The following is a 27,886-nucleotide window of genomic DNA, read 5'->3' as shown; positions in this document are numbered from 1 at the left end:
TGACCAAACAAGCACACGCATTCCCGGCCGCACAGCACATCAAAGGGCTTCTCCTCCCCTAATTATTCATGGCCGGCCGCAGGCCGGCCGTACTTTCAGTTTGCCGGCATTATCAGGTACGTGTTTTTTTCACTTTGTCTCCGTGCGTTCTATCTACAATCTCTCTGTGTCTACCTCTTCCCTCCCCTCTTGTTAAAATTTACCTTAAATCATGGCTGCAGGAGTCTTCTTGTGCGCTGCTGAACCAAGTCGTTTTTTAGGTCAACTCATTGCCCGCGGACCACTGATCAGCTGTCTACTCCTCATGACCAGGGAACCGTGCTTAATGTTTCAGCTTAGCGCCCGTTTTTATGTAAACACAGGTAATACCAACAATGGCAGCTGTAGCATTATTTTCACAGCAGGCACCCGCTCCCATAACTAGTTTTTTAAAATTTACATTAAATCATGGCTGCAGGAGTCTTCTTGTGCGCCGCTGAACCAAGTCGTTTTTTTTAATACTCAATCACTCCCCCTCCCCAGCCAGCTTCCCCCAGGCCGTAGCAGCACTCCTCCCACTGCACTCGGCCCCTGCTGCTTCACACCGTGTCGCATTTCTCCTCCCCCCTCCCCTTCTCTGCCTTCCCTCCTCCCCTTCTCTGCCTTCCCTCCGTCTTTGGATTGTTGGCACCGAGCTGCTCCGCTGCCACACAGAGGCTTAGTGTTCGGCTGATCTAATTAAGCTGTGCAGGTTGGGATTGTAGTTTGCATCAGCAGCGTCCGGTGCGAACTCTTAGATAAGAAAGCGCCACTTGTGCCGAAAGCACAGATTTCTGCATCATGTATGTTAGATATGGCTCCTTGAGAAACCAGCGGCCATTTGTCACTGCCAGATTAAAAATAGACCCAACTCTCAGCCTTGCACGATTTATATTTAAAAAGGCACGCATAACTCTGCGGGTTAATTACATTGCCGCAGCATTGTATGAAACTGCACAGGGCGGGCTTGTTACTCAATCATCTCCCAGGATTCGTTTTGCCAACAGCCACTTCATGCACGCCCCACTCCCCCTACTCCTCCCTCAAAGCAAGACCTTTCCCAAAGCCACTTCACGCGCTCCGCAGGTCATAAACCGGCCCATCTGCTCGTGAATCAGCCCCCCTCCCAGTGCTGCCTGTCCTTCTTCAAAGGCAGCTTGTAACTCGAGCTGCCTTCTGCCATTGCATTCTGAACTCTTTTTAAACACTCAATCATGCCACCACCCCATCTTGTGCGCTGGTCGCCCTCCATGTTTTATGCACTTTTGTTTTAATTTCCCCCCCTTACTTTTGTACCACCACTTCAAAGTTGTCAGAATGCGGACTCAAATCCAGTTCCCCTGCATCAAAGTCGACCGCTCCAGCCATTACGCCAGAGCCTCTTCATTGCCCAGTTCTGCCTGACCAACCCCCCACCCCCTCCCAAATCACAGGCATAACGGGATCAGCATTTTCGTGAAGGTCACTTTATCCACTGTATAAGGAGGAAGCTCTTCAGATGGGCGGAGTTGTGAATAGTTCAACTGATTGCCCGCGGACCACTGATCAGCTGTCTACTCCTCATGACCAGGGAACCGTGCTTAATGTTTCAGCTTAGCGCCCATTTTTATGTAAACACAGGTAATACAAACAATGGCAGCTGTAGCATTATTTTCACAGCAGGCACCCGCTCCCATAACTCGTTTTTTAAAATTTACATTAAATCATGGCTGCAGGAGTCTTCTTGTGCACCGCTGAACCAAGTCGTTTTTTTAACACTCAATCATGGTAGCACCGTCTTGTGTGCTGGTCGCCTTTCATGTTTTATGCACTTTGTTTTAATTTCCCTCCCTTACTTTTGTACCACCACTTCAAAGTTGTCAGAATGCTGACTCGAATCCAGTTCCCCTGCATCAAAGTCGCCTGCTCCAGCCATTACGTCAGAGCCTCTTCATTGCCCAGTTCTGCCTGATCAACCCCCCACCCCCTCCCAAATCACAGGCATAACGGGATCAGCATTTTCGTGAAGGTCACTTTATCCACTGTATAAGGAGGAAGCTCTTCAGATGGACGGAGTTGTGAATAGTCCACAATACCTTAGATGTTGCTCCAGTGCTTAATTTGTAAAATATTAAGCGCCAGGACTCTGACCAATTTTGATGTATACATTATTCCTAAACAACTGTTCTACTCATCTCTAAATTAGATGAGCAGTGCCACCAAATGGTAGACTGTTCTAAGTATGGTGTTGACCATTAGATGCCAGTGCCGAGAGCACCGATGTTCCCGCTGATTAAACAAACAAGCACTGGCGTTGCCAATAGGTCTTGCAGTAGGAAAGTTGGAGCTATTACAATTGCAAATAACAATGCCTTTTATTTTTGTTTTCAGTTTTAAAACATAAAGGGCTTGTCATTTACAAAACCAATAGCTCCAGCTTTCCCACTGCGAGACCTATTGGCAACGCCAGTGCTTGTTTCTAATCTGTTTGCAGCTCCCTCGTACAAGGCATCATGCCCCGCAAGCTACAGCCACAGAGTGGATGAAGCAAAATAGAGTGAAGTACATCAAGTGTGCGTCAGAGCTCCTCTGTTGTTTCCAGTGTCCCCCTGCCATCTTGGTTTAACACCCCAAACCACCCTCCCCACTCCCAGGATGCAATAAGCCAACCCCTTGGCTGGTTCATCTCAGTAGAGGTGCACAGATCATTGCTTGCAGGTCTTGACTCACTGCTATTGTTCCTTTCATGTTTGTAGAGCTTTTATATCAAAATGAAACTCCACTGGGCTGTTTCTTTGGTAGCCCTATAGTTGGACACAGTCTCCTCACCTCACTACCATTCTCATAACCCTATTTTGGACCAGTGCCTCTTGACAATGCTATCTACCTTTGAATGTAGCACTGCTCACTATCACCAGGAGTCCCAGAGGGTGCGTTGTCCACTGTAAAGGTACTGAGCACAGTTGCACTAAATTTCTGCCTTGACCGTCTACAGATTTCTGGAATATGAAAGTGTTAGAAATGGGATTCTTGGTCGGCTAGGGCTTGCGTCAAAGTCCGGCCAAAACCACCACTCTAGTCAGGATAAGGGACTTACACTCTTTAAATAACCCCTGCTCACCCCCTTGGTAGCTTGGCACGAGCAGTCGGTCTTATCTTAGAGGCAGTGTGTAAAGCATTTTCACATAACCAACAGTAATAGTGTACGCACTACAAAAGGACACCACACCAGTTTAGAAAAAAAAGATCCAATATTTTTTATATTTAAGACAAGACCAAAAACAATAAAAATCCGCAATATGATACTTAAAAATCTTTGGTTATCCAATTACGCTTGAAAAATAGTTCCTTTATGTCCATAGCTCCCTCCGGGGCTATCACGGCGTTGTGAGCAAACAAATCCAAACAGTTCTGGCTGACCGCAGCGTTGCGGGCCAGCTGCGGTTCTGGGAAGACCCGCAAACAGTACCTTTTCGAAATGCAGGGCGTCTGCGACCTCTCCTTGAGCGTCTGAAAGCACAGCGTCCGTAGGCGTCAGTTCCGGAGTCGTTCGGTGCAGGAGTCATCGGGGCCCTTGAAATCGCACGCGTTGTAGATCGAACTCCTCTCTTTGATGAAGTCAAGAGCGCTGGCGTCGGCAGGCGTTGAGTGCTGCGGTACGAAGTGCAGTGGTGCAGAGTGCGGTGCCCTCAGGTCGCGGTGCGAGCAGCGGCTCGGCGTTGGCGTCAGATGGCGTTGTCGGTGAAACCAGGGTCGCAGTGCGAAGTGAAATGCGATGGTTGTCACGGTGCTGGCAGGTCACGGTGCAAGCAGCTGCGCCGTCGCTGCTGAAGTGCTGCCGTTCGGCTGACAAACTGGAGCTGCGGTACAAAGTGCAGCGGTGCAGCGTGCGGTGCCCTCAGGTCGCGGTGCGAGCAGCGGCTCGGTGGTGGTGTCAGCGGGCGTTGTCCGTGAGACCAGGGTCGCGGTGCGCCATTGCGGCAGTGCCCTCTGTGGTGCCTTCAGGATACGGGGTCGGCAGTGGCGTCGTAGACGTCATCGAGTTGCTTTTCTTCTGTTGCAGCACAAAACACACAGTCCCCAGTGCTGAGGGGCAGAAGAGCTTGAAGTCTTTGCTGTTCCTGAAACTTCATGAACAGGAGGCAAGCTCTACCTCAAGCCCTTGGAGAAACTCACAAAGTAGATTGCAGAAAGTTCAGCCCAGCCCTTTCACTGCCCAAGACAGAAGCAGTCATTGTAGGCCAACACAGCAAGGCACACAGCAAAGTGGTAGGTCCCTTTCACAGCTTCTATGGCTCTCCTTCTTGGCAGCCTTCTTGGTCAAAAGAGTTCTAAAGTTAAGGGGTCTGGGCCCCAGTATTAATATCCCAAAACCTGTTGATCTCCTAGGCAGAGAGTGTCTGTGCCCAGTCAGAACCAGTTCTACCTTCTCTAGTGTGACTTCCTGGCAGGAGATGGAGACGGCATGGTAAGAGGCAGACCAGGCCCTTTGAGGTGTAAGGAAATCTCCTCCCTTTTCCCCAATTGCGGCCCAGGTCTATTCAGACCTTTCCTGACCCACCTAGACTATCTAGAGCTACTCCTGCTTCCCAGCATTCTGTCATCCAAACCCAGACAGGCAGTCCCCATTCCAGCAGAAGCCCACGGGACGACTGAGCAAGAAAATACCTACTTTCTAAAAGTGGTATTTTCAAACACAAAATATAAAAATCACCTTCACTAAAAGATGCATCTTTAGATTCTGAGTTCAGGCATACTAAACTTTATTTTCTTACCTAATTCCCCTGGCTAGTTATGTTTATAAGATGTTATAAAAAAAACTTCCCATTCTGTCCTATGGGGAACAGGTAGCCTTGCAGTAGCGAAAAACGAAATAGGCCGTAATTCGCTACCAGGACATGCCACACTCACCAGGGCATGTCCTACCTTTCACATACACCCCACCAGGCCCACAGGGGTACCTTGGGCCTACCTTAGGGGTGGCGGACACGTAAGAAAAGGGAAGGTGGGGACTGGCAAGTGTGGGCACTTGCCAGTTGACATGGTGGTACCCGACCGCACACGGGCTCTGCGATGGCAGGCCCAAGTTACCTTTTACGGCCGTTCGTGGGGTGGCTCAATCCAGAGCTGAGCCCACCAACGGCATTTAATTCACAGGCCCTGGCACACGCAGTGCACTTAACTAGGGACTGACACATAAATCAAACAGGCCAATCATGGAAACCCCAATCCATAACATATTTTACCACAGATGCACTTGCACTTTACCACTGATTAGCAGTGAGAAAAGTGTGCAGAAACACTAAGCCAGAAAAAACAGAGTCAGAACAGGAAGGTCAGAAAGCAAAAACTCAGGGGAAATACGCCAAAAGATGTCAAGTTTAACAGACAGCAACCCGGAATTCGTTTTAAGAGTGAGACAGACAAAAATTAATAGGATTTCAACGGTTTCAAAAAAAAAAATTCTTCCTATTTTCATGACATGGCTATTTTCAAAGCAGCTTAAAAATGTACTATATAACCACGCTTTTCCTCTTTGTGTGGCTTACTGTCAGGCCAGCTCTCCAGGGCCTGCTTGACTCAGAGGCACGTATTCAATCCTTGCGACAAGTATTGCCGCTGCCCTTGGAAACAGGGACTATTGTGAGATCGCTGATCTCCCAAGTACATCCTTTTCAGGGCGTAAAAAAGTTGAGCAGTCAAGGCTTACTCTTGCATGGCATTATGGGGTTGAACTTCTTGTTTAGGTAGTCCACGTGTTCACTCACAATAGACATAATATCCAAACAGTGTTATTCTTTTTTTTTTGTTTTAAACATGTAAGACTTTTATTACATTGAGGAATAAGCTCAGTAACTTCAACAGGTTTTATGAGAATAATGCTTCAGTAAATAAAGGCCTGATTAAGAGTCTAGCGGTCATCAGACTACCGGACTCAAGGTGACGCAGCGGTGGTGGTCCGGCCACTGCCGCACCATCTGTCCGACCGCCCTTTTATGACTAGGGCCGGACCCCATTGCACCACCACAACCGCCAGCGATCAAAGATCCCTGGCAGTGGTGCGGGAGTCTGAGGGCAGCAACATACTTGGTGGTGCCATGAGACACGACCAAGCATATTACAACTTTCTTCACCTCCAGTGGTCTCATGCAGGTTTTTCCTCCATGAAACTGCTGGCAGAGAGGAAAGAAGGGGGGCCCAAAGGGCCCCCACTTACCCATGTGCACTGGGATGCATGGAGGGGGCACATGTTGTGGCCCCCTTTATTTTTGCACCTCAGTTCCTGCAGGGAAGTGATGCACGACATGGTGCATTCCTTCCCGCACAGAAATGAGTACTGGCAGTCATGTGGCGGTGCAGTTTAAGCCTCACTATGAGCCTTTAAACTGAACCACAGTGGGACCGCCACGCTGCCCACCCGCCAGACCACAGAAATACTCGTAATCTGGCAGGCTGCAGTGAAAGTTTTGGCGGTGCAGGAGCGTGGCAGTGGCATGGTGGCATGCCGCCTGCTCCAGCACCACCAAAACTCGTAATCAGGCCCGAACGCTTTTTGTGATACTTGGTATTGTTATGTTAAACTTGAGTCATTACATGCCTGCAATCATTACAAAGGGCCACATGTACAACTGTTTTTAGCAGTCGCAAATGGAGATTTGACCTGTTTGCAACCGCTAAAAAGGGTTGTACCATGTATCAACGATATTTTGTGAGTCTTTAACCTTTTATTGACTTACAAAATAAGGTTTGCGTGTCGCGAGTGAGTTGCAGGGGCATGTAAGATTGTTTTGCGGCTGGAATGCAGTCACAAAACAATTGCAGTTTACTACCTATTTCAAGTAGGTGGTAAGCCACTCACAAACAGGAAGAGGTCACCAGGAAACCCCTTCCCCTTAGTGATTGGCAGCGAACACGTTTTTTAAGAGCAGGCAGTGACCCGTCTTAAAAAATTAAACTGAAATTTGTATTTTTGTTTGACAACGCATCCCGTTTTCCTTTAAGGAAAATTAGCTGCATTTAAAAAAAAATGCCTTATTTAAAGACTAAACACAGACATGGTTGTCTGCTATTCATAGCAGGCCACCATACCAGTGTTATTGCCCATTCCCAATGGGTCGCAAATTGGGACCTGCCTTATGAATATTGATGAGGCAGGTCATTTGCGACCCTATTGGGAATTGCTAAATGTGTCTGAGACACATTAGTACATTTCCTTTGGCGACTCCCAAATTACGAGTCGCTAAAATTTGCAAACTGTGAGTCGTAAAAGGAAATGGTCGTACATGTGGCCCAAAGTTACTAGGTTAGGAATCAAGCCAAGGACAGCATCGGACAGTGTACATCTGCAAGGGCCACAGCTCACTCTTACTCAGTTCGTTTGAAGCAGATGGGTATCTAACTCAGGGGACATAATGGGTCACTTCGAGTGGACTCAAGTCTTGTTGCAGGGCAGGATAGCCCACCTGATCCAGCATGCTTCAGTAGAATCTAAAGCTATGCAGCGACTGCCAGGCTCAGGGAGGTGGCCTGCAGAAGCCAACAGCTGAGGTAGTGCAGCATTGGAGATGGATACGCTTTCAGCAACTGAGCCTAGGCTAGGGTTTTGTAAATGCACAGGCTGGGTTGTAGGCGTATATTCATTACGTGGGGTACACAACATGCAAGGAGGTAATGACGCCTCCACTGAGCTTGAGCACTGCTAGATTCAACATCGCTGGTCGGGCTGCCGCATTGAGCCTGCTCCGCAGTGCAGAGTGGGGAGAAAATCAGGACAACTGCAATAACACTGCTCTCATAGTACCACTCGCATTCTCAGACGCTGGACCTGGGTCACAGAACCACTCTTCTCTGTGCAGGAAAACTTCAGTTACACCCAACACCGTCTAGCATTCTGCTGGAGAGCAACATACTCGAAGCATATAGAGCGCATGCCATGAAAAAGTAGCTAGTTTAACAAAACAAATAAAGGTAGAGCAGGTTGTCATGTGGACACAGCTCCAGCAACTAACAACATTCTCCTTTGCAGAAAATATGAGACCACCCAGGAAAGCAGCATCACCCAGAAAAGAATAGAATAGAAGCTAAAGTGTATACAATTTGTAGGTAATAGGGGCTCGTGTCTAACTAGTTATCAGGACTAAAGTGATCAATAGTAGAATATATTGGAAATTTTCTATTTCCAAACGTATCTTCAGTTGCATGCATAACTATGATTTCCGCTCCTTTTGCTTCCAATGTTGTTCATTTTACTGCAAATAAATCTTCCAGCTCAGCCTAGTGATATGAGTTTAGTCAGCTATTTTGTTCATAGCGGTGACTCTGATGCTGACGAGGCCAGCTGAATAAAGTAGCTGCTCCGACATGCTCCCTGCAGTAATAGGAGGCCATTTTAAAACTTCCAGACTGGAAGAAATCAAAGTATGTCAGTCAATCCGCTATACTGTGATGTGCCTTCACACACGGGTTACTAAATGCTAAATGTTGCTTTTCCTAGCAGCCAGCAGAAAGCCTCAGTTGAGACTGCCAATCATGTCTACTCATCATACATCCAATCTTTGAGAGTTCCTTCTCCTTCTCTAGACCCAGCTTTCCAGGGTACTTACGGCATCTCCTCGGGTAGCACATCAGCCAGGATGTTGATGGAGTCAGTCTTTGCCTTGGAGGTGGGGGCAGCAGCTAGAAGAATTTTCAGGAGAGCAATCTGTGCAGGGGGAGTAGAGGCATGAATGAACAAGGAGGGAGGCTTTTTTCCAGTGGCATCATTTTACTAAAATCACAGGCCCGCAGAAGTCACATCACAAATTCAGTCCTCCCTAGACATCATAGAATAAGACAGAATGTAATCTTTGACCCAATGATATTGCACCTGAAGCTAGTTTTTCTTTTTCTAAAGTATTTTTTCGACGAGTAAATCATTTCATTGTAAAGGACTGCTTCTATCCAAGAGTGGATTATATATATATATATATATATATCATCACACAAGGTTGCCCAATTGAGGATGCCGCATACACCGGGGTTACTGCACTTGACGCCGCAGACAGCCGTGGATTGAGTGTGCTGCCTCTCCCTTTCATTCGCCAAACGCGTTTCGGGCTCCCATGAGCCCTTGGTCACTGGCAGTAAAGATGCAGGAAGCGGAATGCTGAAAATTACTTTATTTAAATAGCGAGTCCCGCCCATGTGGGCGCAAGGTATGCTGGATAAGGTAGTCCGTTTGGAAAAACCCCTGGACTCACGTTCCTCTAACCAAGTGGTTACCGCTGCTGCACCTTTTTCAAATTGTATGTTCCTCGTCAGGTGAAAAGTTATGGCAACACCCCTTCCAACCGCTACAATGTCACTGCGGCTCAGGCCCCCGATGTCCTAGCAGCACCTGTAATAACAAGTGCCTGGGGTCCGCTTTGTGCGTCAGGGCATCCTCGCGACCGGACATGGCCGCTTAACATCATCACACAAGGTTGCCCAATTGAGGATGCCGCATACACCGGGGTTACTGCACTTGACGCCGCAGACAGCCGTGGATTGAGTGTGCTGCCTCTCCCTTTTATTCGCCAAACGCGTTTCGGGCTCCCATGAGCCCTTGGTCACTGGCAGTAAAGATGCAGGAAGCGGAATGCTGAAAATTACTTTATTTAAATAGCGAGTCCCGCCCATGTGGGCGCAAGGTATGCTGGATAAGGTAGTCCGTTTGGAAAAACCCCTGGACTCACGTTCCTCTAACCAAGTGGTTACCGCTGCTGCACCTTTTTCAAATTGTATGTTCCTCGTCAGGTGAAAAGTTATGGCAACACCCCTTCCAACCGCTACAATGTCGCTGCGGCTCAGGCCCCCGATGTCCTAGCAGCACCTGTAATAACAAGTGCCTGGGGTCCGCTTTGTGCGGCTGGTCCGGTCGCGGAAGACCCCGCCGCTTTGACTATAGCGGTTCTACGTTGCAGGAAAGCGGAGCAGCGAATTGACCGAGGGGGGCCTGAGCCGCAGGTACATATTGGTGGCAGTGCGGCTTCTACTACGTTTCTGCTCCGCCCACTGGGGCTTGACATTTTTAGCAACAGAGAACACTGGCAACCACTGGGGTTTTGCACTTGGTCCAACCAGGAACTGCATAGACCAGAATGCTCCCTGATGACTCCTATTAGGGCGGGACCTTAATTTTGAATAAATCATGTGCAAGTAATTAGCCTGCGTCTCCTGTTGTTTCAGCCAGTGATCAAGGGCGAGAGATGCGCCCGAAACGCGTTTGGCACGAAATTGAGTGAAAGCATGGTGAACTGCAGTGCCACTACCGGCGGCATACGAGTGTGCAACCCCCTCGAGTGTGGTCTTCCAATGGGGCAACCTTTTGTTTGATATATATATATATATATATATATATATATATATATATATATATATATATATATATATATATATATATATATATATATATATATATATATATATATATATATCTTTGGAAAATGGATGCACGGCGGCTCCAGGCCGTGGGAGCGACGCACCGCCCCTGGATTGATCTGGGTTTGCGTGGGGGATAAGATTTTCCTTACGATCGACGTGGACAGGAAATTAATTTCAAACAAACTGAGTCTCATTCGGAGGCTCAATATAGAGCTGCACCATTGGTCCCTTTATTGATACACGAGCAACTAACCCACTGGAGGGTAACAAAGTGCTGATTTGAACTGCAGGTTCCGGCATGCAGCGGGAGAGTGAATAAATTAAGTGGCACACCGGAGGCTAATAATCATCACTGAAGCAATATGCAGGGAACAGTGCAGGCGCACGAAATGGAGCTGCTCGTGTTTGGCCTCTGAGGAAAGGGAATTTTTTCCATGAAACGCGTAAGGCCAAGGGACAATCACGGAATGGGAAGCAGTTTGTTTTCTAAAAAAAGGTTGTTACCTACCTGAACACGGAGTGCGGCTCCATCTCTGGGCAACTCTTTGGAAAATATATATATATATATATTTAATAACATGTATTTCAATGTCTTTTAGAATATACAGCTTGCACTTTATTTCTAGCCTCTTTGCACACTAGGCAAGGTTGTCCTAGCTTTTTTGGTTGTTATTATTATAATTCCGTCAGGCCCTTTATTTGTTGATATAATTCAACTTTACTCTGACATGATGTCTATACATGTCAGCATACTGATTTACGCTATCTTTTGGTGATGTGTATGATATTGTCACATCAATTAATGTTTACACGATTTACTGGATTTAACCAGCTATGATATCGAATTTTGGGAATTTATTCCGAGATTGGGTTGTCTTGTATAAACATTTATATGAGTGTATACATTATGCATTTATGCCGGAAATTATATGCTTTAACATTTGGTTTGCACATTCACTGAGATAGTCTGTTTTCCCTTTCATGTTGGTCACATGACCTTTCAGGGAGGAGGGCTATAGGCGGGGCACTTTAGCACTTTAAAAGCACTTTAAAATTCACTAATACCTTGCATGTGAACAAGGGCTGCAAAGCCCGAAACGCGTCATGGTTGGTTGGTCAAGGGAAAAACTGGAAAAATAAAAAACTTACCTTGAAAAGCTGTGGTCTGTCTCCTGCTTCGCCGGTCCTGTGGGATTGGAGGTGGTTTTGCGGAGTTCCTGTCGATATATATATATATATATATAAATATATATATATATATATATATAAATTCGAATGCAGAATCCAACTTTTCGGTAGGAACCACACGAACACTGTACTTCGGCTCTCTTATTTAATCACAGCATCTTGCCAGCAAAAGACCTTACACCGGAGCATTAATAACATCTTCCTCCTCGTACCAGACGCGTTTCAGGACGGAATGTCCTTTCCTCAGTGGCATTTCGGAGACATGGGGAAACCGTTCTTTAGCCCCCAGGGGCCCTCAGGATTGAAGGGGAATTATTTCCCCAACTTAAAATATTCCACAGGTTGTGTTTGCACACGTCACCTCAGGCCCCGTCCCCTCCCTTCGCCACTGTGTAAACGCGCCCTGTGGCCATTTTAAGTTGGGAGATTAAGTCCACTTGAATCCTGAGGGTCCCTAGGCTCAAACTAGCCCACTAGGTACCTCCAACAAGCACCATAGAGCTGCGTTGCAGAGAGGTGTAAAAAGGGGCATGGCCTCTGAACGCCTCTCTGCAACGCAGCTTTCTGGCGCATACTGGAGGTACCTGGTGGGCTAGTTGGTCCTCAGGGACCCTCAGTATTGAAGAGGAATTAATTCCCCAACTTACAACCCGCCAGGGGGGCGCGTTTGCACAATAATGAAGAAAGGGGGCGGGCCTGAGATGACATGTCTGCAAACACACCCTGTGGCGCGTTTTAAGTTGAGCAATTAATTCCTCTTCAATCCTGAGGGTCCCTGGGGGCCAACTAGCCCACCAGGTACCTCCAGTATGGAACGCAGCTTTGTGGTGCTTACTGGAGGTGCGTAGTGGACTAGTTGGCCCCCAGGGACCCTCAGGATTCAAGAAGAATTAATTCCCCAGCTTAAACCGCGCCATAATGTGTGTTTGCACACATGTCAACTCAGGCCCACCCCCTCCCTCCACCACTGTGCAAACCCGCCCGTGGTGCGTTTTAAGTTGGGAGATTAACTCCCCTTGAATCCTGAGGGTCCCTGGGGTGTAACTAGCCCTACAGTTACCTCCATTAAGCACCACAGAGCTGCGTTGCAGAGAGGTGTAAAAAGGGGCGTGGCCTCAGAACACTCTTGGCAACGCAGCTCCCTGGCGCATACTGGAGGTTACTGGTCAGCTAGTTGGCCCCCAGGGACCTCCAGTATTCATGGGAAATTAGTTCCCCATCTGCAAACACACCAGGGGGCATGTTTGCAGAGTGCTGCAAGGAGGGGGCGGGGCCTCCGGCACGATGCCGGTCTTTTAAAAAAAAATATTTAAGAAGGGGGGCTATGTGGCCCCCCTTCTTTTCCTAATTAATTGTCCCGGGGGACCCCATCCCTCAGGGCCTGCCCCCTATTTATTATTTTTTTTTTTTTAAACTTTGGAACTATGGAAAGGGCCACGTGGCACCCCTCCCGAGGCCATAATCGGCCCCAGGTACCCCATCTCCCAGGGCATGGCCATTTTTTTTTCTTTTATTGATTTGGAGGTGGCAGCGTTGCCCCCCTCCTCAGGCCACTTATGGCCCCGGGGACCCCATCCCCCAGGGCCGGCCTTTTTTTTTCAATACATTTTTGAGGAGGGGGTTACGTGGCCCCCCTCCAGGGCCACTTCTAGTCCCGGGGACCCCATCCCAGAGGCTGGCCCTCTCCGTTGGGGACAAAGGTGGGTCCCCAATCCCCCCACGGTCCCTCCGTCTCCCCGCGTCCTTCGGGAGCCGGCATTGCTTTTCCACATGGGGAGCTGCTAAGATGCAGCTCCCCGTGTGGAAAAGCAATCGTCTTTGGTTTTTGGAAGAGAGAGCATGGTTACATTGAGGGCCCAGGCCAGGTTGGGCAGTAGAACGACCCATATTCCTAGGTACTTGAAGGACTGCCGCCTGATAGGGATGGTGAAGTGCCAGTGGAAGCAGTCCCTGGAGATGTGCAGGGGAACCAAAGTCGACTTGGATGGGTTCAGGCGCAGGCCAGAGATGTGGTCAAAGGAGAGCAAAATATGCAAGCACCGGGGGCTAGATCAGACCGGGTCCGCAAGAAACAGCAAGACGTCATCTGCATAGAGCGAGATTTTGTGTTCATGGTGACTTCCCCACCGCCAGCCCTGAACTTGATTGTCATAGTGAATGAAGTTGACCAGGGGCTCCATGGCTAGGGCGAAGAGGAGGGGCGAAAGAGGGCACCCCTGCCTATCGGAAAAAGGTCAGAGAGTACGCCATTGACTTGCACTCGCACAGTCGGTTTCGAGTACAGTACATGCACCATATGACGGAACTTGGGGCCCAGGACCCGCAGAACATCTCCAAGGTAACCCCAGTTGAACAAATCAAAGGCTTTCTCAAAATCCATTAGGAGAAGCGCAAGGTAGGGGGTTAGAACCTGACGATTAGCCAAGGCCACATGGAGACGCCGCAGGCAGTGCCTAGTACTCCGCTCCGGCATGAACCCACACTGGTCAGGATGGACCAGCTTAGCAAGGTAGGGTTTGAGGCATTGAGCTAGGACTGTGGGAAAGATTTTGATTTTGGTGCTAATCAAGGAGATGGGGTGGTAGTCCGCACACAGTGGCGCTGGTGCCTGTGTTTTGGGGATAAGAACTATGGTGGCCGTATCCGTCTCCAGAGGGAAGGAGCCTTTTTTATGGCTTCGTCATATAGAGGGGCCAGGCAAGTGGTGAGTATGTCTCTGTAGGTGGAGTAGTATCACTGTGGTTAGTCATCAGGGCCCGGAGTCTTGCTGGCCGCAACTAGTGAAATGGCTTCCTCTATATCCTCACATGTGATCGGACCTTCTAGACCCTCGGAATTTGCTGCAAATAGAGGAGGAAGGTGGATACCCTCCAGGGCATTCAGTTCTTCTAAAGAGGATTACGGGATCTGGGTGGTGTATAATGTGAAGTAGTAGTCTGCGAAGGATTGGGCTATCGCCCAGGGAGAGCAGTGAGTCTGTCCCGCCGAGTCCCGGATTTATGGGATAATCTGAGAGTCCAGGGGGTAGAATGTGAGCCTGTGAAGTAGTTTCCCATTCTTATCGCCCCATCCGTAGACACAAGCTACTGAGGACTTCCACAGGACCGTGGCCGCATCCAGTGAGATCTGTCTAATCTTGTCCCTCACCAACTCCAGCTGATGCAGCTGAGAGTCATCCGGCGTGGTGCCAGAACTTCTTTCCAGTTGGACCGCTTGGGTTTCCAGGAGAGTGAGTCTGTTATCCCCGGCCACTTATTGGGCTTTGAAATGGCTCTTAGCATGCCCGCAGACCATGGCTTTACCCACCTCTCATAAAGTACCTGGCGAGGACACAGAGGTCTGGTTCATGAGGAAGTATTGCCCAATGTCAGCCTTGAGGGCCTCTTCGAATTTGTGGTCCTGGAGAAACGATGCATACATTCTCCACATTAGAGGAAGGGCAGTGGATGGGCCACCCATGGTGAGAAGCAAAGGTGAATGATCTGATATGCCCCGGGGGAGGATATCTGAATCTGAATTTGCTACACTCAGGGGCAGGCATAAACACCAAATCTATGCAAGAGCTATTGTGGTGCGCTGCTGGCGTGTGCGTGTAAAGGGTCACCCGTGGGTTCCATGTTCGCCATGCTTCGCAGAGACCCATAGCAGTGGCCCGTCTGTAAGGATTTTGGTGTGGTAGGTGCGTGTGAGAGAGAAGACCCTGTGACGTCCAATGTTGGCAGCATGACGGCATTTAAGTCTCCTCCTACTATTGTTATACCTAGAGGCATGGAGACTAGTGTGTCACCTATGCAGTGTTGAGTCTGTGTATGGGTGGCATGTGGAATATGGGCAGAGAGAACATTAAGAGTTTCTTCACCTAAGGAACCTGGAGAGGCTCTCTGGTGACTTGGGAAGGTACAAAAGAAAAATTGTGTTTTTGAAGGATAGCGACCCCACGAGAACCCTGGCTCCATATCTGGCGAGGAAGGGGCAGAGATTGCCCAGGAAATGGGTTTCCTGAAGTAGGAGAATGTCAGGAGTGTGTCCCTGGGCGTGTCACAGGACTGCAGTTAATTTGATTCGGTCTATTAGACCATTAACATTCCATGACATGATGGGAAGTGAGTTACTTTGGTGGGTCATTAAGTCGTAGTCAACAAGGGGGACCTGCAGCGCTGTGGGAGCCTGCTGTGTGGTGAGTGCCTTGGAGGCAGAGAAGTGTCTATCATTCGGGACAATTGTGACAGTGTCCCTGTAGGGTTGTGTTGTGCCAATGTAGAGATGAGAGGCTGTGTACTTTGAGAAGTAGAACAACTAAAAACACGGGGCAACGGTCCCACCCCCTCCTCGTTCCCCTTTCCCAATATTTCGGAAACAGAAGCATCTGTCACCCTGAATTGTAGTAGTGAATTAAACTACAACGCTTAAAGTCAATTAGACGTGCTGGACCCCTCTTATTGAAGAATTAGAATGTACATCAGCAAAAATATCTGATTGGGTTGGACTTTGCTTGTGTGTAGCCGTCCTTGTAGTGGTGTGCTGAGATTCGACCGTGGCACTGCGTGGAGCTTCAGACAGGTATGTTAGGACTGCGGGAGAGATCAGAGTCCTCAGAGTTCACAGTCAGGATCTTGGGTGAGGAACTTCTCGTAGATGAGGGATCACAGGAGATGCCCCATGGGAGAAGTGAAGACTCAGTGGTAGAGACCGACGCCCAGACCGTGGGTACCCAGCCCCTGGGAGTCCGAGCTGGCCCTCACGACTTCCAGCCTCTGCGGGACTACGTCTGCCTGGACCCAGGGGCTGTTGGTGCCAGTGGCCTGGGACCCCAGGGCCGTGGATTTGGTTCTGAGTTGAAGGGGACATTCTTTCTGAGTTGAAGGGGACATTCTTCTGTCAGCCAGGTCCAGGCTGCCTGGGGATTGTCAAAGAAATATGATCTGTCTTGGAAGACCACACGCAGCCTTGCTGGGAATAGGAGTCTATATTGCCGATTGAGGGTGCAGAGTTTTTGCTTCACTTCAGTGTAGGAGCGCCTCTGGGATTGAACTTCCCTGGTATAGTACGGGAATATCATAAAAGTGTGATTTTGATATGTCATCAATTTCTGAGTGCGGGCTTGCTGCAGGATCAGATCCCTGTCCCTAAAGTTAAGGATCTGCGCTATGATGGGCTGATGTGCCAAATCCGGAGGAGGGCTTGGAGCCAGAGAGCGGTCCGCCCGCTCGACAGCAAACCAGATTGAGAGTGTCCTGTTTGGTATCCAGGAGTTGATCCAGGTTTCGATGAAGGACTCCATTGGGCCGCGTTCGATTCCTTCTGGAAAGCCCACTAAGCGCAAATTGTTGCGCCTGGATTGGTTTTCAGCATCCTCTGCCCTCCTGTGAAGCTCTTTAGTGTGAGTCTCTAGGCGGACCAGTTGTTCTTTTAGGCTAGACACATCATCCTCAACTGAGGAGATAAGGGATTAGTTTCGGTGATTCTGGCCATAGCGTTGCAGAGATCTTGCCGGATCAGGGCTACGTCCACCCGGACCGCCCCAATTTTATTTTCAACTGAGCTTTGAGAGGCAGAGATGGCTTGCAGGATCCCCATTTCCTGGGGGGTGGCCTTTCGTGCCCTCGGATCAGGACCCCTGATCAGTAACTGAGTATTGGTCCATGGTGGTTTGAGTCGCAGGCATCTTTGGTCCACGGTCTCGCCCCATAGTGGAAGGGGATCAGGGCGGGTCGATAGTCTGTACCAGCGTGGGCTGCCACCAGAGGATCCCAGCAGGGAAGACACTGGCTGGATCACATGGGTGTTATCGTGTTTGGTGAGGGCCCACTGTTCAGTTGGTGTGAAGAGGCATCCCCATGCGCCAGCAATGGAATTACAGCGGGTTTCTGGTGGAATCTGAGGCCCAGCGAAGCGAGGATGCCGTGGGTCAGGGCAGGAGGCAGACAGTCGCGATTGCGGCTTCAAACTTGTGTATGGGGACCTATGGGGGAGTGCTGGCAAGTATGCAGGTGGATGTCCTGGGGTGCCCCAAGTCAGATTAGTCCGTGGGTGGTCAGATGTCAGTCGCAGCAGGGCTCAACCGCGACCAAGTAAGGGTGTGCGCCTGTCCCTCCTGGTGAATCAGAACGTGGGCCCACCCAGTGGATCCAGTGGGGGGACATGTAGAAGGGCCTTGCAGGAGCCCAGTGCCATGGGACGTAGTAGTTGCCGCTACACCTGAGAGTTTGTAGACATCGCAGGCCAGAGTAGTGATAAGGGGTGAAGATGCCGCCCATGGTATGCTGAAAGGCGACCTACCGCGACGCCACCCCTCTGCAGATAAGGCCTGAGGGGTTGGGCCCGGGGGCGCACCCTGCCTGGTGAGACCACCAGTGGAGTCCCAAGCCCCGCTGGAGGTCGGGTGGGTAGGTCAAGGCATCATGGGGCTATGGGGGCAAATAGAGGAGGGAAGATCTGGCCCAAAAGTCAACTCCAGCAGCGTCTCGATGGTGAAGCAGTGGGGATAGGCGCTGCACCTCCGGAGGGACCGGGGGTGGGCACGAGTCAGTAATGGTAGCAGGCAGCAGGAGGTGGCGGGGCGACCCAAGCCAGGCCCAGCCCAACACCCCAGATCAGGATCGCAATGCCCCAGAGACAGGCCCACAGGCCCGGGAGAGGGGTAGACACATGGTCTACGCCGTTGACCCACCTTCGGTCGGATCTACCAGAGTCATGGGAGGCGCTGAGTCCAAGGATTGCCTGTGGCCGGGCCCCCGGGCCTCACTCCTGCAGTGCCTTAGCGGGCCCGTCAATGCCATCGTCGCCGTCAGCCAGGACACCCCAGGCGAGGTCCAGGCTATCCTCCGCAGTCTCACCACCAGAGCTTCACCGCTGTCCAATGCGACGGCCGATCCCGGGTGCCACTCAGCCGGAAGCAGCCCGCTTCACACTGATGGAGCAGCAACCCAGCCAAGGACAGGAGGCCTCACCACAGGACGCACGTTAGAGCACACCTCTGGGATACCAGGAGCAAGAAAGGGTATGGCTTTCCGGCTGGCCCCCTCGCCTCAACCAGGAGCGCTGCTGGCCCGCAGACACAGCACAGATGGGTCCCAGTATGCAGGCAGGCCGGGCCCCCACCTCAACCAGGAGTGCTGCTGGCCCGCAGACACAGCACAGGTGGGTCCCAGGACGGAGGCAGGCCGGGCCCGTCCTCGGGCACCCGACCCCGGGCTGGTCAGAAGGGGGGGAGCTCAAGCGAAAGCACCCTGCTACCCGACGTGGTAGCCGATCGTCCGGCCCCCACACCTCCTTCACCGCCAGCCTCCGCCTCCACCCCCGCAGGCCACCGCAGCAGAGCCGTGGATGTGGCTGGGGAGGGGACCACACTCCTAGCCGCAAAACAGGATGCTCGTTACCATCGACCACGGACAGAGGACAGCCCCACAATACTCAGCTTCTTCCCAGCAGGAGGGCCGCAGTACCCAGGAGGGGGCCCAATTAGTGAGCGAGTCGGGCTACAGTGCCATGCACAGACTAGAGCTCCGAGATCCGAGGAACCGGTGCCACCATTTGGGGCCGGAGCGCTTTGGGGGCCTAGGCAGAAAATCAAGCACCGTAGTTAGTATTTCAATAGTTTTTTTGCATGTCCGTGCTATACCCGTCATAGTGGATGCGATAGCTATAGGATGGAAGGATAGATGGCTGCTGATGGTGGCGGATTTAGCACAGATGACGGAGGGGTCCGGAGCACTCTTAGAGTGCGACCGCCATCTTGACGCTCCAGGCCACGCCACTGCAACGTAAACGTTTTATCTGTGTTTCCAAAAATAAGTAGAAGGTATCTTGTGATGTACATTGTTGAAGTGTATACTACTTTCTATCATCACTCAATAAAAATATGCAGACATGTCATTCAAAGTACCGTTTTTCCAACAATAATCAGATTTGAATTGTTTTCAGTCCATTCATTTCGATCACGAGTGGCAAACATATTTCAAAATAATTACCTTGCGAATCAACCCCATTATTGTCAGCCAAATCAACTTGTATGTGTGTGGGGGGGGAGGGGGTGGGGGGTGTAAAGAAGAATCTGCTTTCGAGGTTGGGAATCGCATGTTAATTTCTCGGTTCATGCTCCAGTAATTGGTCAGTTTCTTTGAAGTTTCTTTGAAGAGTGCCCAGCTCAGAAATGTTAGTGCTTACATGTTTAGGACTATAAGTGCCCTATAGGAGCTTTGATCAGGGCTTCAGTAGACCCATACGGTTATAAATTAGGTTGTGTTACACCATGCACTGGTCAGTGGTTGGAATATCTGCAGTATCATTACCACGTGACCTATAAATCTGGAATCCGGGCTGTGAACAAATGACATTGCTTCTGCTAGAGAAAAGGTTACACTGCTCAAGTTATTAACAAACATTTGGAAGTCAAATAAACATGGCTCCCGATAGGTCTTGGCATCTTTCTCTGCTGTGAAGAAAGACAAAGGTGTTTAATAGTTGAAATGGTGGACATTAGCACCTTTCGAAAGGAATTAACATCTGGTTACTAATTAGCACATTATGTCGTTTTTAGTATGTTTTCTTTTTAGAGAGGATCCCTATGTTTCCAGGGGGGGGGAAATAAAATAATTTTACGGAATATCCTTCTAGACCTACCATGTATTGAGGGAGGTTGTACAGCATAGTCTGGTAAAGAACCTCACAGGGGGTCTCTTGCACATTCTCCTCTCCCTGCAAAGTGATGGAAACAACACAAAAATAAGGACATAATCAGCATCGATTACAAACTACCACAAGTCCTGCCATGTATCAATCTGTTACTGACAAATTAAGCAACACGTCATTAGAGACAAGTCAATCATAATCAATACAGTACACAAGAACCAACTATCCTTCCAAACGTGTTGTTGGTGCACTGTGACACAATAAAGTACTCAATGAAATATTGCAATGCTGCTACAATGGCATGAAATGTTTTGTAGTCACAAAAGAGACTTTCAACTGCGTTCGGCTATTTCCCTCAACCTACAACGAAGTGGGCGACCCTCAACAAACGTCTTCATGGGCTAATAATCGAGACCACCATGGGTTCTACAGCATAGCCCCAGTCTCCTCTCCACAGAGGCCCTGGTGTCCCCTCCACCGTCCTCTCCACAGAGCGCCCAGTGTCACCTCCACAGAGACTTCAATGTCCCCTCCACAGAGCATCTGGTGTCTTCTCAGCAGAGACTCGAGTGCCCCCTCAGCCGCAGAGAACCCAGTGTCTCTCCCACAGAGACTCAAGTGCCACCTCCACAAAGCCCTCGTGTCCCCATCACAGAGATCCCTGCTTCTCCTCCATGGGGAGGCGAGCGGGCTCTCCACAGAGCTACCATCTCCTCCACAGAGATAAAAGAAAATCAGCAGAAAGGGTTATGTGGAAAATAAAAGAAAACTCATTTGTGGGGACAGTTTGACCATTTCTACTAAAAACAGCATTTTTGTATGTAGATAAGGGAGATCAGATGATTCACTGAAGCCCGACACACCTCAGGTGTATCATTTCAACAGAGGGCTCCCACGTACAGGCTTACCAAAGACATGGGGCAATTCTCCAGGTCCTCTTCATTGCGTATCTGCACATCAGCCACCGACACATACTTGTACTGGGGAAAAACAGATCATCAACTGGACAGTTTTTTTTATTTTTTATTTTGTATTGCTTTTTTCAATACAATTGTATGCAGAAGAAAACACTCACACAACAAAACATATGGGGCATATAAATAAAATCCGTTGTACAGTGCATCATTCTGACACCAGTTCATGACATATTCGATGTTTCTAACAATGATTCAATCTGTCGATGTTGTGGTTACAGCTTGATGGGTAGAAAGATAGTCAGTTAGTGTTACCCAGAAGTCCCTAGGTCTGGAAGGGGGGGGGGGCAGTTCCTCCTCATAGGCCTGCAGAATATGGTTACAATATGCCATATCAGAAAGCCACTGTTTGATATTAGGGCAACTCTATTCCCCCCAGTGCATAGAGACCCGTCATTTTAAGTTTTTCACCAGGCCCAAGAGACAGACCTTAATTATGCAGTCTATGTGCGTCACAAGCCTCTTGCTAAGTAAGCAGAGTTGTGACATTCACCCAGTATGCTCTAATATCTGGGCAATGCCAAGCGAGGTGAGAAAAATCGGCATTTTCTGCACTCCATCTTTGACAGCGTGCATCCTGTCGCAGCCCAAATCTGCATAGTTTTTGTGGGTTGTAGTATATTTGATGTAGATAAACTGGACACAGTTAGCGAACAAAGATTAGGCAGGATGTTCCATCTAGTACCCGCCCAACCACCACCTTGACACCTATTTGAGCTGGGGGCAAGCACAGAGGCCAGCATAGCTCAAAGGTTGAATTGTACGTTTCATCCGGAATCAATACGGGGGACAAACAACACCTACAAGTAAAGCATGAGAGGGGAGTACAAACAAGTCCTGGGAGAAGTTTTAAGAGACTTCAGACAAATCGCAGCAAGATTAAAGAACTGGCACCCCACAGCACAGTTGGCATGAAGTATTTTGAACACTACGGAATCTCCGCTGATCAATAACATCCCTGGTATGCTATCAGTCTATTTAAAACTGGATGATGGATGTCCCACCAAACTACCCGAAAAAAGTAAAAAAAACACAACAGCCACAGAGTTGGGAGCTTTGCAAAGGCAATGAAAAGGAACAGCACAAAGCCCGAGACTGTTCAGAGAAGCCCTGGTTTAAAGCACGCACAATTTTGATTGGCAGCCCTTTGACTGTTTGGAATCTTGATTTATCCTTCTGGTGATGTTGCTTCCTTAACAAAGAACATCAAACAACACCAGGCCTAGCTAATAACATGTATGGCAGTGGCACCACCTAATTCTTGCACCTCTTCAATGCTGCACCCTTCTTTCTCTTACTCTTCTCATCAGGACTGGTTCTGTGACAAGGATACAATAAGTGGCTGCCATAGCACCACCAGCAGAGGAGTGGCAGAATATTGTCTCTGGAATAATTCAGCAAAGTCCAACTGCAAGGGAAGTAGGCAACACAATGTTTATTTCTATTAGGGTGTCACAAAACGCTGCACTGTTTCTGCTTTTTGTGGCCATAGTCAAGACCGCGGGACTGCTCAAGCAAACCCTGGCTTCCCTAGCTGAGCCCTGTTAGTGAGAAGATGGTGGCAGGGACAGGGATCATTCAACTGCGCCAGATTCTGTGCCAAATAACCATAAAAGGTGGGCCGTTAAATAATGAGCAGATACATTCAGAATCCAACCCACAAATAAAACAGAAGACACGACTGAAAATGTATATGTTTGAAGTTACCTGCTTTAAGGTCTTGACACTTTCGTGGATGGGGCGGGGTAACCCGACTAAAGTATCTGTGTCACTGCAAGTAAATAAAAGCAGAAAATGAGACGAAAACAACAACAGACGAGAATATTGTAGTGATAACTGAACCAGCCTATGCTGGGTTGGATGAGTCACAGTGGTGGACATCACTACTCAATATAGTTATCAGTATGGTTTCTTGCTCGGCTGTGGTAGTTACAATTTTATCGTGGTATCTAGTTTTGTTTTTCTCCTCAATTAAACTTCAGGAAAAACATAATGTGACATTCTGATTATATATCATTGATTGGCTGACCGCCCACTGCATTCTCCAATAAAACTGCATGTCTTCAAGGGCCATCTTCTTCTTCTTTTAAAGTGTTCCCAAAGACATCCTGACCATCCTCCAAAAATAAAGGCTATTTGTCAGGAATAACGTTGCCCTGCCCTAGTACCACAGAGCATGCTACCAGGACAGCAAAACAATTGATAGTTGGGCATGACTGACCCAGTCTTTACTACATGGAATTTCCCTGGCTGGCATTCCATTAAGTCATCCTAATGCTCCTGCAAATATTAGAGAAAGGGATAAACTCCATACAAAGTAGTCACTGCCCCACCCTAAAAGGAGCAGTCCTGCTTAAACTGATGACTCATGTCTCTTTGGATACAAGCTGTTACAAACATATTGCGCCTACTTTAGGCCATGAGTGTCAAGGACCAATGCACACCCTTCTCATAGGGAAATTCACTAAGACAAACCCCTGAACCATATCTTGCAGGAGCTGCTGTTCCTATTCATTTCTCACGGAGAAGGAATGTCTTTCAAGGATGTCCTTGTGGACCAATGTTGGACACACAAAACCTAAGACTATGTTTTCTTGTTTCCTTTAATGTGAGAAGTCAACACTTATGTTGGAGTCACTGTGACACTTGATTTAGTGCCTACAGTTTGTGCATTTGCATGTACTATTTTAATCACGTAATATTTTTTTTTAACATGACTTATGGGTTGTTTAAGAATAAAAGAAGCAATGGGATTCCTGTGAAGAGTTCGAATAAGTAGTGCGGCTGGGAGAATGTGAACTGGTAATCTCTAACCCCACAGTTTGAACTTGTCCCCTAATTGCCAGTGACACCGTTGTATAACCTGCCATGGTCCAGCTCCAATCCTGGCAGGGTGGATTCAGCATTTCATTATTTCAAGGTTAATAAAAGAAGGGCCATTCAGTTAAATGATGCTTATACCTTTGCCTATATTTCAGGATCTCTGAAGAATGGCTTTGCTGCATCAGCCAACAGCAACAAATGCAAAGACCAATATCCCTACAGTAACAATCACAGCTGTCAAGGAATTATGGTGACCGAGATTTGCATAGTGCTGTGTTGCCATTAGTACAACTATGCAGAAACTGTGCAACGTCACCAGAAGAGAACCGTGTATGGGCAGGTCACCAGATGGGGGTTGGTTGCAGGTGGGGGTGCAGGCACCTTTCAAAGCAGAATGGCTGCAGCCAGCCTTATGTGATATGGCAACTATTCCCTTTAGAAGATTACAGGTTTGATCTCTTCTCCACAGTTATTTTGAAACAAATCCTTTTTTATTCTGTCTTGCATTTCAGTTAGCATTAAACATTGACCTACTAAGTAATAATCAATAGGTTCATAGACCTAAAAGGTTTTCATCCATAGATATACAATGGTGGGCGACCCAGGCCGTCAAGCCACTCTAGTATGCCTGTTTCTGTGGCTAATGCAACACAACAGACTCTCTGCCCAGCTCATTCCAACTCGAGTGTGGTTCCAAGCATGCCACCCCATTCTTTAAATAAGAATGTTTATATGCTACTTAAAGACCTCCCAACCCTGATCTCGAAGACCCTGTTTCTAGAAGCACAACCCCACTGCTTTACATGCACCACAAGAGTACTTAAAAGTCTCCGCCGTACCCCACTCTCCTCACTTACAGCCTATAGAAATGTAGGTCCCAGCATCTCTCTTCATGACAATTCTGAAGGGGTAGGCGCCATGTCACCAGAAAGGCCTAATAGACTCTGATCTTTTACTTGTGAGAACAAGGATTTTCAGTGCTCAAGGCAAAATAGAATCTTGCTACTGGGAGTGCTCTCTAAATCCTGAAGAAAGCAAACTTCATGCAGCGTTTTTGTTCCGCTACTAAGTGGCGTCTAGGGTTGCTACCTTAACATTATGGAACTACTTGCCTTATTTCTTCTAGTGGTTGATTTGCAGGCTTTGGACCAAAAACCTGTCTTTAAACCCACCTTCCTCTTTTGACTACATTGTATGATTTTAGACACACCACCTTTTATCACTGAGTGCAGCATTTCCCATGTGTACCAAAACCTGTCAGTGTCTAGAGGTGGTTTGGTATGCAGAATGTGCTACATGCGAAATTATGTAGACATTTCATTCACACAATTCAGTCCAACCTCTCTCAATGTAAATCTACATGAAGTATAAAATATTATAATATAAAAAACGTAATGTTTTACACATACAACAAAATAATGGGCTTCAAAATATATTGCAAAAATCAAGAACAAAAAAGCACATTTCTAGAAACGAAGAGTGCATGAAAGCCATTAAGGAGCTTAGCTTCACCTACAGCAATTCAGCACTTGCCTCACTTCTGTAAATCTGCAAATCTTAGCTAAAATATCATTCATTAAAAAAGTGCATCAATAAAATATCTCTCATCTTGACGCACTGGTACTTACTGCCCGAGAGTAAATCCAATAAATTTGTTCCGACTGGATTCCAGGAAATTTTCAATGTCTCTCTCCCTAATCATACAGGAAAGAAGAAGAAAAAAGAAAGGAAAACAAGGGTTCAATAAAGTATATAAAACGCACAACTCTTAACATAGCGTTCATATGCACTGCTGTTTCTCTCCCAATGGGTCAGCCCTTCGGATAATATATCCTGCTCAATTAGTACTACCGAGCCATCTGCCGCAGTGACCATCTCTTCAGCCCAAAACGAACACTGCAAAATAATGTCAGAGGAATATTTCGAAAAATGAACCTCACAAAAAGAGAGAAAGGTTACCAAATACTAGACACAGACCAATAAAATATGCAGTTGAGTAATTATACAACAACACAAAAGCCAGCTTATGTGGCATTATGCAGGGATTCCGCAGCAGTTATATCGTTGTTTTGACATTTTAACAAAACACATTATACAAACGGGATCCAAAGCCTTACACAATTGAAACGTTTCTCAACATACACCTGCGCATATTGAACCAATCATTTTGTCATCAACTCTGTGTCTTCCCAGAGTAAAATAGCTTATGTAAAGCGTACTCGGCAGAAAACAAGCCTGCATGTGCGCACTTCAGATAATAAAAGGTGGACCACATCCATTCAGCATATCACAGTTATTATTATATTTCTTATATAGCGCCAGAATCGAACCCCAAAGGGGTATCTCCACGCTTGCCTTGGGAACCCGTCCTGGTTTTTCCCTGTGAGATAGCCCCTACAGGGCATCCCCAAGGTGAAAGCCAGGCATCCGCCGCGGGGGGGCCATTGTGGAGATTAAGCAAGCTTAATGCCCAGAGTTGCAGAGTGTGAACCCATGATTAGGTCAGGCACCAAAGCGAGAATTATCGAGTCCGTGGACATTTGAGCTCAACACCCTGCCGCGTCGGGAATTGAACCCTGGTCCCGGGTCTGACCTCTGCTTCAGGGTCTGCCTGCTCTAACCAGTGAGCCACACTTCTCCAGTTGTGTTTTACAACTGGTCTTCAGTTTTAGTTTTGCACTCCTAGCATCAATTGTACATCTGTTCATTAGAAACAGCCTGGCAGAACACTATTTCACATTACTCATGCATAATGCAAGTGTTTCGCTAGGAAGAACTGTAAGATTCAAGACATCAGAAATATTTGGACTTTTCTGTATTCTGGATGCCCTACCTGATAAGCTGTTTTGAGAACAATGTGTGTGGTGTAACTTAAATTTGCATGAAGTTACATATTTTACGGCACACAGCTTAGACCTGCCCAATGGAGTGATGTGCAACAGAAGAAAAAGTAAATTACCTTTAGTAATAATATTTCTGGTGGATACTCGATCTACCTGCAGATTCCTGACCTGTTGAATATCTGCAGGTGCCAGACTCAATCTGGTACCTGCTCCTGCACAGCGCTTCTGTACCAGGAGGGAGTGATGGCTGCTTCTCAGCGCCGGATTCGATGCTGCAGTAACATCAGTGGAGCCACAGAGCACCCACTCCAGCACACTAACATCAGGTCCCCATCCATTTCATCTTGTACCAACTGTGGCAGTGCAGTGTAGCAATCTAGACTGTAAATGTTTGAATGCGGCCAAAACCACCCTTCAGAATGGGGAGGTGGGTGAGATCAGTGAGGAATCTGCAGGTAGAGAGAATCCACCAGAAACTTTGTTGCCAAAAGGAAATAACATTTTCTTCTGAAAAATACTTCTACCTGCAGATTTCTTCCATCTTGAATAGATTCCAAAAGCAGTACCCCTCCCAGATGGTGGGACTGAGGGAATGGTAGGAAGAGGAATTCCTCGAGTACAGTACATGTTAAATGGCCATCCCTTCTCACATCTGAATTCAATCAGTAATGTTTAGCGAAGGTGTGAATGAAAGCCCATGTCACCACACAATACATCTCAGCCACAGGAACACACCAGGTCAATGTTGAGGTGAACAATTTTGTCCTGGTGAAATGAGAAATCCTCTTGGAAGGCAAGGTGAAAGGGCACAGCACATCTTATTGTACTCAATTATCCTTCTAATTAAAATCCTGTTTTGAACTGTCCTGGACCAGAAGCCTCTGATCTCAACTCCTGCAGATGAGCACCTAACTAAGGGTAGATGCATCTGTAACCAGCATGGCCACGGCTGGTGGAGAGTAGAAGGAGATCCCTTGCGGCAGGTGCTCCTCCCCCAACAGCCAAGTCAGATGATGGTGTCTGACAGAT

At 48.0% G+C, this 27,886-nt stretch overlaps 1 protein-coding gene across 2 annotated transcripts in view; it reads right to left on the bottom strand.

Annotated features, from left to right (window-relative positions):
• Positions 1-27,886, bottom strand: part of STRIP2 (striatin interacting protein 2) — a 184,855-nt gene that overhangs the window by 55,679 nt on the left and 101,290 nt on the right. For both annotated transcript variants that reach the window (XM_086918897.1, XM_086918898.1), the window contains exons 11-15: positions 25,643-25,708; positions 22,899-22,962; positions 21,126-21,197; positions 20,209-20,283; positions 8,601-8,698 (exon numbers count right to left, since the gene is read on the bottom strand). In XM_086918897.1, the coding sequence (XP_086775023.1) occupies positions 8,601-8,698; positions 20,209-20,283; positions 21,126-21,197; positions 22,899-22,962; positions 25,643-25,708 (375 nt within the window). The remainder of the gene's footprint in view (positions 1-8,600; positions 8,699-20,208; positions 20,284-21,125; positions 21,198-22,898; positions 22,963-25,642; positions 25,709-27,886) is intronic.

This window comes from Lissotriton vulgaris, chromosome 1_1 (assembly GCF_964263255.1).
Source record: "Lissotriton vulgaris chromosome 1_1, aLisVul1.2, whole genome shotgun sequence".
Lineage (NCBI taxonomy): Eukaryota > Metazoa > Chordata > Amphibia > Caudata > Salamandridae > Lissotriton > Lissotriton vulgaris.
The sequence above is the reverse complement of the archived record's forward strand: the minus strand, read 5'-3'. Positions and strand labels throughout refer to the sequence as shown.